A 13285-nucleotide genomic window follows, 5' to 3' on the forward strand; every position below is an offset into this window, starting at 1 on the left:
AAAGACAGGTTTATCTATAGCAAGTCCAACTCCTGTAATTGTCTGTTACTACCTCATATGATATGGATGTGAGGTCGGATTTTAGGAGGCAAACAAACAAAACTCTTTATAAAAGTACAATATCAGAATATACACAGACTGAAAGCACTATGACATCTGCTGAAAAAAAAAAAAACTATCCTGTGATATTGACATATCCTATAGGCATGTAAGCGGATAAATACCACCAGCATACCAACATAGTTTTACAGCAATATATCCCATACCTGTGCTGAAATCTTAGTGTATTCTGCAACAAAAACTCATTGGATGTTTACGCACGTCTGCTTATTCATTCTGCTATGCGAACACAGCAATATTCCTAAACTACCGTCACCTGAATATGACACATTATACCTTGATGGAAAGGGTAGGAAACCCGTACAAGAAGCTTCCCATGTTTTGCAATAGTTTGGTACTGAAATGACCTAACAATGCATTTATGCAACAACAAGAAATGGTTCAAGATGACATTCACCATAGTTTTCTTGAAAATCATTGAATGGATTATGAAACTTTAACGTTAGTCAGAAAACAGTTGTAGCTTCATAACTAGGTGGGATATTTGGTTCCATAAATATGTCTGCATCAAATAATTTGCAAGACAAACTTTTATTTCTAGGGTTAGGGTTCATATTTTGGCTGGACATGCAATAAAGGTGAGCTAAGAAAACAAAACAAAAAACAATGTGTTTATTCATGTAACTTCTGAATTGTATATTTTTGTTCTTACATTGGACCATGATTTTTGGACATAGAGAAATGGTATCAAGGATGCTCAGAATGCCTTTATTGTCTGAGTCTGTGGTGAGGGTTGTAAACCGTGAGCATGGTGAGGGGGAGGCTGGAGTTTTGATCAGTATCTAAACTGCTGTTCTCGCTAGCTGAGAATCTTTTTAACAATCTGGCATTGCCATTTTGCATTTTTATTAGGCTGCCGTTTTTATTATTTTTGAAATATGAACATACAAATAATTTGGGACTTCGACGACTCAACCACATGGGGGCAAATTTGTGCCAAGTGCTTGGATTTGGGCCAGTAACAAGATGGGCTGTGCCTGTGTATCATTGTGGGAATTCCAAACAACTCGTTTAAATGCACATTTTTTTCATTTAGATTGTTTTCCACAATACAGGATCTTTAATGTTCATTTTGTTCATTTGATGTTGGTCTTTCTCAAAGTGACTTCTGTCTGCAAGTCTCCCAAAGAGGCCAGATCTGTTGAGTGAGAAAGAGACTGCTGATCTCTGGGCATTTTATTCCCAGTTCAGGAAGGTTCTTTATAGTCTCGTCCAGATTTCTCCAAGGGAAGTTCTTTGATCTTCATGAGAGAATGACTGAATGGATGAGTCAGTTCAGAGGCCTCACAAAGGCAGGGATATTTTGCTGCAATCATGCAATTGAACACAGGTGGACCTTGTTATGGTCTCACAGCAAGTTCCCGGGCTCCAAAAATCCTCCAGTTTCCTCCCACAGTCCAAAGATGCACAGCTTAGGCCCCTTGTTGGGGTGTTAACAGAGCATTGCTGTAAATGAGCGTGTGCGCTCAGTCAATCTACCCTGGGTAAATAATGGTTAATACATTTTAAATAAAGAAAATAAATGGTTAGTGTACTTAGTGTGATCTCAAAAAACGTGGTCAAGTGGGGTGGGGGGGTGTACATATCAATTAAAAGAAGGTTTTTATTTTTCTATAATTCTAAAGACATCAAAATATTTTAATTTACATGGGAGTGGAAAACAAAACATTTTAAATATTGTATTTAACACAGCAAAACCAGTATCTCACACACTGTGTGACTCCTATGGGAGGGAGATGTGGCCCTTCTGGGATTTTCTCATGGAGACACACCGAGACAAATTAAATAAATAGTCTTCGCCCTTCCCCCTCATTAACTAACACAATGAACAAAAATTTAAAAGCAAAAGAAAGTAAATCCCAGCAACAGCTTTTCAGCTCACTGCCACTTTTCAACCAACCAGCCCCACTGATTTCAAGTCTTCCTCCCAAATGATCAGTCAACTGAAGGGTAACTGAAATAAACCCCATCACACGACTGGTGCCCTGAGGTGATCTCCTGGTCTCAGCCGCATTCTGTAGACGAGCACACTTTCAGCACCTGGGCTGACTAGTTAACGCAACCCAGGTGTGTCCTCTCCACCAGTAGGCGGGGCTGAGAATCTGTTTCTCCAGCAGTCTGAATCTCACACAGTAATAATCAATTTGGGGTGAAAACATTCTAAAATACTAACAAACACACACGAGAGTACATACACAGCTGCTGCTAAGAATTCTAAGTTGTCTCATCAAAAATATTTGACACCTGGTTTGTTAAAAGAAAGTGTAATTTTCTGAAATGAAATCATGTTTAACTTTGCATGTTGGTGTGTTCACACAGGTTTATGGAGAGCACAGCAGAAAGACTGCAGATTCTGAAGGTAGCAAGACTGTGGTACATCTCCAGCCTGTTGTTCCATTCATTGAACCCCCAACCTCCAACACGTCAGCTTCATCGTCAAAAACAACGTCAAAATCGTCAACATCCTCCTCGACATCCTCTACTTCTGTCAAGGTTCAGCCTCAGCCAGTTCTACCTAAAGGTAATCACGAGAATGCAGTGTAAGGAAACGCACTCACCTCAAACACGAGCAGATAACCCCTGTGATGAGTGCTGCACATGGGAGAAAAGACGGCGGTTCCTTGGACAGAACACTTGTTGTCACATGTGGTACTCAATCCAAGAACCTATTATATAATGCCATAAGTTTGTGTTTTCAGAGCTGGCAAAACGGTGAGGCAAATGGGCAAATGGACTCAGCTGAGAGGTGTTGAGTATTGGAGGATTGTGTGAGCAGCTCTCCGTGACTCATGGTCACTCTCCGTCTTCTGTTCCCCTCCATCAGAGTCCATTCCCCTGAACCCAATCTGTGGGTTAATCCTGGATCAGGGTCCCTGTCGCGACTACAACATCCGCTGGTACTATGACAAACAGGCCAACGCCTGTGCGCAGTTCTGGTATGGTGGCTGTGAAGGAAACAGCAACCGCTTCGACACAGAGGCTCACTGCAAGGAGATATGTGTGCATTCCCGGGCAGGTATGGAACGTGCAGGTATCCCTTGTGCACCTGGCAGTGCTGCATAATGCTTAGTTAACTAGGTGGGGTACTTTAAATTATAACACCAGCTATTTTAATTTTTTCAGTATCGTCAACATATCCTATAGAAAAACCAAAACTGATCATGTCTGTCTAACTTTCACTTTATCCTACAAACAATCATGGTCCATCTAGCAAATATACCGGAAGTCATAGAAATTCATTGTCTAAAATGTATTAAAACAATACGGTTACCTTGGTTAGCATAATTCATCATTACGAACCTCCTGCCCTTTGTACATTTTACTGAAACTACTTGATAAAGTTGAAACGAAAATGTGCATACTCAGAATTTACACTGAATGGCTGTTGTGGCTTCAGATTGTTCAGCTTGCCTATTCACTACCACATTGAATGTATACTAATGTGTAGCACCAACATACTGAAAATAGTCCCTATCTAAATGAGTAAATTGTCTCTTTTGCTCCATTTTGAAAGAAAGAAGAAAGAACTACACTGTCCATGTTTTATGCTAGTAATACGTTGGGTTTTCTGAAAATAAAAATGTGTTTCTGAGCTGTTTTAATCACTTCAATGCACAATGGAAATTAATGGAATCATTGAATGCTAAATGGGAGTTGGACCAGAAACCTTTTCTTTTGGTATTTTCATGGAATATGTTGACGATACTAAAGAAATGGTAATAGCTTCAGTAAATATCCAGCTGTATTGACTGTATGGATTGATCGTAAACTGTATTAACAGATCATAAGCTGTGTAAGTCTGCAAGCATCTGCTAAAATCTAATATGTAATGTAATGATGTAATACTGAAATAATAATGCTGCTCTGCTCTTCCCCAACAGGAGGCTGAAGTGCATTCCAGTATGAACCATGAACCAGCAGAGTATTTTTTTTTTCTCCCAGGAGGAAACTAATATGAAATGTTATACAATTTTTTGCTAACAGTGTTCTGTTACCCAAATGTCTAATAATGCAATATGTTATTCAATTGTGAAATTATGCCAACTAAATTACATTTAGTTTTAGTGTTTTTTAATGTTTGAAGGTTTAAAGAATAAAAATACATTTCAACAATGTGGGTTGCATTGGGAACAACAAATTAAAAAATGCTGCCAACCAGCAACAAAAAAGGGCTGGAACAAAATGTAATATTATGCACTTCAGGACTTCTCACTAGAATGTATTTTACCGTAAAGCACCTGTAAATGCTCAGTGATAATGCAGTTTACTGTAAAACACCTGAAAATGATCAGTCATAATGCTCTGTGATAATAGTTTACTTTAAAGCACCTGGAAATGCTCAGTGATAATGCAGTTTACTGTAAAACACTTTGAAATGATCAGTGATAATACTCAGTGATAATAGTTTACTGTAAAGCACATGAAAATGCTGAATGATAATACAGTTGACTGAAAATGCTGAGTGATATGTTTGTTCATCAGTTACAACGATAATAAAATTGTTAAACTCATCTTACAACTCTTCTTTTCACATTCACCTTAACTTCAAAGAAAACAGAATGAGAAGGTTGGGAAGTTTTGTTGAATATTTTCTTGTATTAGACTCATTTTCAAGCTGTAAGGAGAGAGTTTTCATTAGCAGCATTAATATATGGACACACATTGGGTCTCATTCATGAAAGTAGTAAATCTATGTGCAGATTTGCACATGAATGTCCACGCTACTAAAAACCTACTCCGGATTCATGAATGCCGCGGGAAACTCAGATCTGATCGTAAACACGTGTATGATCATGAATGCCAATCCATCGTAAAGTGAAAGCGCGCTCCCGGTAATCAGCAATTAGCATAAATCCCCGCCCATGAATAGACAATGAAAGGTGTAGGTGTAGGCGCATCCAGTCGACCTGTCAGTCATCATGGCGCAAACAAGGAAAGAGAGAGAAAGAAAAAAAAAAAAAAAAAAAAAACTTTTCCGAAGCGGAGATCGAAATCATCTTGATATATTTTATTGGGTCAAAAATATTTTATTTTCTTCTATCAGTAGTGGTGTTGTGACAGGGACAGGCAAAGCGAAGGCCTGGAAGGAGGTGACAGATGCTGTTAATGGTGCCTCTGTAGACAATAGCACCATATCCGAGGTTAAACGTAAATGGTTTGACATGAAACTGGAGGCAAAGAAACGCATAAGCGCACAAAAAAAACATGCATCAGCCACAGGAGGAGGAGGCTCACAGGCACAAATATCACCTGCTGACGAGCGCATCGCTGGCATTATTGGGGAGACCTCTCTGTCAGGAATTATACCTGACGGAGACACCGACATGCCTCCACTGGAGACAACATCAAACCCAGATGGTAAGGTGATAATTGTTGTATCATAATACATTCTGAAAACCATCACTGATAGCTTAGTGGTTAGTATAGTTTAACCTAGGTCGTACAGTCCCACCAAACAAACAGAACATTTGTGGGGGTTTCTCTTCGGATTGAATGAAGTGGAAACGGGAAACCAGTAATGTTATATTGTGCGATATGGTGCGTAATGGATATCAGTGTCGGAATGTAGAGCTATTTAACATTAATTTCAAGAAAGGATACAGATAACATATAGCCCACTGCAGTTTTGTATGCATCGTCTTCAAATTATTTGAATCTTAATAGCCTAAAGCTCTGTTTTATACTGTACAGCTCCAAACAACTCTTCAAGGGTTCTGAATTTCTGTATGTTTACACTAGGACTCGGAACTGTACTGTCCTCTCAGGTCCACTTTTCCACGTGTTCTTGTGTTTGATTTGCACTTTGTTGTACGTCGCTCTGCATAAGAGAGTCTGCTAAATGCCACGTAATGTAACGTAATGTAAAAATAAGTCAGTCTGCAGCCAACGTAAATTAAACATTTTTCTGTATAACAGCCGCATTTCGAGGCCCAAGAGCTGGTTCCGGAGGCAGTCGTTCCTCTGCATTGGGGACTTCAGGCAGGGGAAGGCCCTGTTTAATGGCCACATTGTGCAGGACACAGCAGGCTAATATTATTTTGCACACCTTCCCGGGTGCATAAAGAAGGGTACCACCTTTATTTTCCAGGCAGATCCATCTTGCCTTCAAGACCCCATTTGTGCGCTCCACAACGGCAGTAGCAGCGTGTGCCTCACAGATCAGTTGCACATTAACGGAATTAAAGTTTTTCCGGTTTATGTAAGCAAATGCATCACAAAGAATGTGTAATCTATTGAGTCGATTTTCATAGATAATTCACAATCATGAACCTAATCTGGATCTTAAACCTGCTAATTGCCAACTAATTTAACTAAATGTGTTATATTTTTAATTGTTTGTCATGTTCATATCACGTGTTTCAAAGGCATCTGCGTATTGTTTACATAACAGAGCGCAATATGAATTAAAATGTAAATTTCCAATAGTGACAAGCATTATTTATGTGCATTCTTGAATTTACACAAGCACTACGTGTGGTCAGCAGCAGGTGTAGATTTTGTTAGTAGCTACGAAAAGATTACAGTTCTTGTTAGTAAGACTCTTGTTGTCCCCCTTGAAGGGGGGACTACGGATAGGTCTCTGTCAGTTGGTCCATTCATTTGTCGGTTGGTCAGTCACACTGTAATGTTGACTTTGTGCCATTAGGTGGCGCCAATGACAAGGAATACGGAAAGTTATCATACAACAATGAATGGGGACTCACCGTTGCTCATTGCACGGTGACGCTGAAGGATAAATAAAATGAAATTAACCCCACCACACAACTGGCACTGCGGCCCCATACTGAGGAAACAGACATACTTCATCACCTGTGCCGATTCGGGAACGCAACCCAGGTGCATGTGCCCTCTCCACCAGTAGGTGCGGCCAAGAATCTGCTTCTTCAATAGACTGCATGTCACCCCCCAATATTGGCCGATTTTCACCAAATTTTTCATGCTAGTACAGCTTTACCAGTAGCAGAGATGTTCACACGTCATCAAATGAAAGTCCAAGTCAAGTCTCAAGTCTCTGAGCTAGAGTCCAAATCAAGTCTCCCGAATGGTGCAGCCTGAATGGTGCAGTATGGCTATAGAAGTTCATCATGATTTCTATGCTAATTGAAGATATAGAAACCAGAAGTGTAGAAGACGTATTTTGTATATGGCATCAAGGGTGTTGCAACTGAAGAAGCAGTATTATCAAGGGTACACAAAAAGAGTGTTTTTTAAATTCATTTATTCATGTATCGATGAACTACCACGCCTGAGCCAATGTTTTGGCAAAGCCTTTCTCAAGATGTCTGGAGAAAGGCTTGCTAAAACCTCAGGTCTGGTGTGGTAGGCAATTGATATATCAATAAATAATATTAAATAACCACTCTATTTTTTTAAGAACTCTGTGTGACTCATGTGATTCATAATGTAAGCAAAACATTTTTTTGCCATTTAATCCTGGACTAAATGCATTTTTTCATGGATAATCTCCAATTAAATTGAATCTAGGACAAGGCTTAATATGCATCTGTGACTAATTATGACTTTATTTGTAAACAAAGATACAAAGTGTTTAAATTTGAATCACGTTGCAGTACTGGTTTATTAATATACTCATACTTTTTCATTTAAAATGAAAGGTAACTGTTAAGCATTTACTTTAATCAATAAAAATCTAATGAGACTAGATATGCAAGAAAATGGGAGCTATGATCCTGGGACTACATTACATCTACATTATGCTATAGGAGAACCTCGAATCCCAAGAAATGCCATTGCACTAGTAAAATTATAAATCATTTCAAAACTGCATGCAACTACAGTCCATGGCAAACTCGGTTTCTATGGTAGCTTTTAATGTTAACGTCAATTACAAACAAGCTCTCTCGAAAATACAGTTCATATTTGTAGACAATAAAATTGTCAAATCTTACAACTCTTCTTTTCACATTCACCTTAACTTCAAAAACAACAGAATAAGAACTAGTGGCAACAGAACTAGTACATGACGTCACCTAACAAGACACTCGCGCTCCTGCTTGCATATCGATCTTAAAGACCATACTGAAAGGTTTTTAAAATAGTGCAACCCTTGATCAGGCTCCAGATCAAAATCCCATTACATGGCCGTTTTACTGAAAACACAGCTGCTTGCGTGAAGTACGTTGATAATGAAAATGTACAGGGCTTTTCAAGCCAACCTGAAGAAGTTTGTTGAATCGTTACCGTACCTTACGCTCGTGGTTTTCTAGCTTGCATAACTTTTCAAGATCAACCATTTGAAATGCAAGCTAACATCGTTACAACTTGGCAGTCAACAAAATAAGAAAATATGAGCTTCTGTTATGCTGATTAAACGGTGACACAAACATATACTAGCTATACTGAGTTATGTTAACGCAACAGTGAACAGCGGTGAGATCAGCTCTGGTCCTGGTAAACTGACTTACCTTTCCATGAGTTTTCAAATGTCTGTTGAAATTTGGTGGTTGCTCCCACACCTTTTATTTTAATCCTCCACATTTTGCTAGTTGCAATCATTTTGTTTGGCTCGGTGTGCCTGAATTATTTAAACTCAAAGGCCAGGCCAGAACATGCGGAACTGTAATCTTAGCAAGCTATGCTGCAAGAAATACAGCGTAGGGTGTTGCTACGGTTGCTACTAAAAGGCGCACGGTGGGGCACGTAAAACGGCGTTCGGAGTGTTTTAACTGAGGAATATCTTTCCTATGAATAACTAAAAAATAATCATTGGCTGTAACATTATTCACTTCATCATTTTCATGATGCCATTTGGCAGACTCTTATTGTTAACAAGTCCTTATTGACGAGTCCGAGTTGAGTCTCAAGTAATTATTGGACGAGTCCAAGTCAAGTCGAGTCGCTGACTCAAGTCCCCATCTCTGTAGGACATGAACCTTTTTGTTATTCAGCTGCTCAAATGTTGCCTTGTCCTGCCTTGTGTTTGGGATCCTTGTCCTGCTGAACAGTTCTGTTGCAGTATTTACACATATTTTTTTCCCTTCATTCTTAACAATGTGCCCAGTCCCTACTAATGAAAAGCATCCCCACAGCATGGTGCTGACACAATCATACATGACTGCATGAATGGTGTCACTTGAGGTAAGGGCTCTGTTAGGTTTGTGTCACACAACACTTTCAATTGTTTGCCAAAAAGCTCTATCGATAAATAAGGCAATTGTGTACTCATCTAGCCAATGGTTTTCATCTGTGCTGTCAGATACATATGCAAAAAGCCTAATTGTTTTTTTTCGGGGTTACATAAATAAACATAAAACCACACCAAGTCATGATCTGTTTTGTGAGTTTATTTCATTGTTTATTATCCTTGATTTTTTGTAATTCATTATTTTTCATATTTATGTTTCATGGTAAACGTTTGTCTTAGTATTGCCTGTGATTGTCTGCCTCACCATGTGCTCTTGTTTTCCTTGTCCTGACCCCGCCCTCACCTGCCTCTGTCTGCCACTCCCCTCAGTTAATTTACATAATCATTGTCCTGATTGGTTCCTCCTGTTCCTCGTTTTCTTCTGCCTTTTAGTTGCCTCCTCTGGGTATTTAAGCTCCCCTTTGTTTGGTTGTCTTTGTCAGATCGTGCCAGTATCCGCCCGTAAGGCTGGTGAGAACTGCTGTCAAATTTTTGCTCTGCTTACCTTTGTGCTGTGCTGTGCTGTGCTGTGCTGTGCTGTGCTGTGCTGTGCTGTGCTGTGCTGTGCTGTGCTGTGCTGTGCTGTGCTGTGCTGTGCTGTGCTGTGCTGTGCTGTGCTGTTTGTATAAACTTTTGTTCCTCATTGATGGTATTTTTTGCTGGTTTTTTTAGTTAAGATTTTTGGAGAATATTTTTGTTCCACGTTCCCTGTAACTTCTGAGCTTTGGATTTTTGTGTTTTACTTTTTATTCCAGTGGTCGGCCTGTGTGCATTATCTATTTTTGAGGACTTAATAAACCCTGTTTTTGTGCTCCATTTCTGGTCTGCACTTGGGTCTTTTACCGGTACCCTCATAACACACCAACACCATAATCTTCCATTGTTATGAAATAAAATATATATACATAACAAAAATTCATAGTATCATTTGTCATTCAAATATAGGATAAACTGTAAGGGATTTATTCAACTTGACACAGGGACATTTTTGGTTGTTACCAGTTATATTGCAATGTAGCGAGCATTTCTAAAGGGCTAAGCCTTTTTTAAAAACGCATCCAGAATGTTTTGAACAAAAACGAAGTAGCGGTCGAATAGTTCATTTAGTTGACGTTGACGAGACGTCAAAAATGCGCACTTGAATGAGTTTGAACGCATCCGTTTTTATTGGCTCATCGTTTTAAAATTTTAAAGACTGTAAGAAGACAAGTTACTGCGGATTGGAACGTAATTAAAAAAACAAAAACAAACAAAAACGTAGTAATTTCTAACGAACGTTTAGTTTATTTACGAACTGTGTTTATTTACACGCCCCTAAGGTAGCCAACATTTCTAGGCAACACAATGCAAAAATAACGCACGTCACAGTAAAATAACGGTCATAGGTTTGGAATTTTTGAATTTCATGACATGATGTATATTTGAATATTTACCGCCAATGAATCTTTCAAAACAATTACAATACTCACTGAACAAGACAGAGACTGCCTTTATTTACCAAAATGAACTTTTCGTTGTTGTGGTTTTGTCCGGTAAGTAGCCTAAGTAATTAAGTAATTACTTTCTGTTTCCGGTAAGTAATTTTGCTGTTATGTTTAAACTGTCCATGTCATCTACTTATGTACATTAGTATCAATTTGTTCCTTTCATAAATCGTTCTTTTGCGGTAAACATACCTGGGATAAATATTATATAAAACTGAGTAACTGTTATTTAAAATATAATTAATTATAAATGTATCAGATAAAAATAAATGCATAAATACATCATGGGTCAGCCAAGAATATAGCCTACTGTATATGGAAATATCAAACATCATGTAGAAGTGTTTCACAACCACTGAATATATTTAAATATTGTCATATTTCTCAAAATAAGATGCTAAAATTGAGGGTTTTGTTTGAGTAAAGAATAATTTAGGATAGAATTGAACATGATTCATTTAAAATTCACTGATCATTTATTCATGAATCCATGAATGAGAAACAAAGTAGTATTCCACATTCAGTTAACAATCAAGATATAATTTATAATTTTTTAACATATGTGCCCAGGTTGTGGATGATGAGCAAGGTGATCCCATGGACTGGACAGAACAAGGTGATCCCATGGATTGGACAGAACAAGGTCATCCCATGGACAGCATAGAGCTTGCTTTGGCTATGACCATTACCTGACATTAGCCTATAACATTGGCTATGCAGACCAGAGAATGGCCCTTAACATCGGTTGCCCAGAGCATGATATGGGCTGAGCAGGGAAGACATCAGCCCGTAACATTGGCTGTGCAGAGCAGATATTGGCCATTGGCTGCACAGAAGAAGCAGCTCTTCCCATTGCCTGCATGTAGAGGTCTGCTCTTCCCATTGCCTGCATGTAGAGGTCTGCTCTTCCCATTGCCTGCATGGAGAGGTCAGCTCGGTCCATTGACTGCACAGAAGAACAAAGGTAGTGGTTTTCACTTCATTTCATTTGGGCGTTTGAGTTGTCTGCTCGGGCACTCAATTGCAAATTCAGCGTGTTTATCTGTTACTCGTGTCCATTCCACAGCTGTAGGAGGATCCAGGAGCAACACATCAGCCGGGATGTGACCCAGAGGGATCACATCACTGTACTTGGGTAAGAATGGCATTCAGTTCATTCAGACTGTACGATGGGAAAACATGTTCCTGAACGTGCTGCTTCATATTGACAGGTGTCAAGTAAAAATACATCAGTTGGTCTCACCATCTTTTCATTCGTTTTCTCATTTAATCTTAAATATTCTTCATAAATTATTATTGATCAGACCTGTATTATATATCATATATTATTGTACCAATTTTGCAGTTTGTAAATATAGATGGAGTTAGAATTTGTGTGCCAGTTTATAGTCCAGCTGCACAATGTCACTGGACACTAAGCTGTCCTTTAGTGCTGACCTATGAATGCAGGTAAAAGGTCCGTGGTGGCGATAGCATTGGGTGCAGTTCTGTGTCGGGGGAGCCTTGCAGGTATCATGATTGGGCTGATGTCTGTTGTAGGGGAGCTGGTGAATACAGATGGAACAGTGACCAATGCCAGTGTTTAATATAAAATTGTCTCCCTGTAATATATGTTTGGAACCAGTGAAGAGCACATCTGGGGTAACCAATGCAGTTTTCAAGGCGATTGATTAGAATATTGTTGTCAATTGTGTCAAAAGCTGCACTGAAATCTAAAAGACTTAAGAACTGAAACCTCAGCACTGAGTCTAAGATCATGAACTATCTTAGAGTGATCTCTGTGCTGTGTTTAGATCTAAAACCTGACTGGAACTGCTCTATAGCATCTCTATAGTATGTTTTCATTCAGAAAGTACGTTGATTAAAAGCTACCTTAAAAAGTATGTTGCTCATGAACAATAAGTTGGATATAGGTATGTAGTTGCTTAGGACAATAGAATCTAAATTAAATTTCTTCGAAAGAGGTTTCACAACCGCACAGTTTTGAAAGCCATCCATCCATCCTTTTTCACCTGCTTATCCGGAGTCCGGTCGCGGTGGCAGTAGGCTAAGCTGGGTATTCCAGGCGTCCCTCTCCCCAGCAACGCATTCCAGCTCCTCCTGGGGGATCCCGAGGTGTTCCCAGGTCAGGTCAGGAAAAAGCGTCTCTGCTTTTTGCGGATGACGTGGTTCTGCTGGCTTCATCGGACCGTGATTTTCAGCATGCACTGGAGCGGTTTGCAGCCAAGTATGAAGCGGCCGGGATGAGAGTCAGCACCTCCAAGTCCGAGGCTATAGTTCTCTGCCGGAAAACGGTGGATTGCTCCCTCTGGGTTGGGAACGAGTCATTGCCCCAAGTGAAGGAGTTCAAGTATCTCGGAGTCTTGTTCACAAGTGAGGGTAGAAGGGAGCATGAGATCGACAGGCGGATCGGTTCAGAGTCAGCAGTAATGCAGGTGTTGCACCGGACCGTCCTGGTGAAGAGGGAGCTGAGCCGGAAGGCAAAGCTCTCCGATCTATGTCCCAACCCTCACCTATGGTCACAAGCTTTGGGTAA

The 13285-nt window shown here is 39.6% G+C and overlaps 1 protein-coding gene across 3 annotated transcripts in view; it reads left to right on the top strand.

The window, feature by feature from the left end:
• Positions 1-4631, top strand: part of col28a2a (collagen, type XXVIII, alpha 2a) — a 95317-nt gene extending 90686 nt beyond the window's left edge. For all 3 annotated transcript variants that reach the window (XM_061226215.1, XM_061226216.1, XM_061226217.1), the window contains 3 exons: positions 2440-2641; positions 2945-3136; positions 4002-4631. In XM_061226215.1, coding sequence (XP_061082199.1) covers positions 2440-2641; positions 2945-3136; positions 4002-4009 — 402 coding nt within the window. In that variant the 3' untranslated portion in view covers positions 4010-4631. The remainder of the gene's footprint in view (positions 1-2439; positions 2642-2944; positions 3137-4001) is intronic.
• The last annotated feature ends 8654 nt before the right edge of the window (positions 4632-13285 follow it).

The sequence above is a fragment of the Conger conger genome, chromosome 17 (genome assembly GCF_963514075.1).
Source record: "Conger conger chromosome 17, fConCon1.1, whole genome shotgun sequence".
NCBI classification, from domain to species: Eukaryota; Metazoa; Chordata; class Actinopteri; order Anguilliformes; family Congridae; genus Conger; species Conger conger.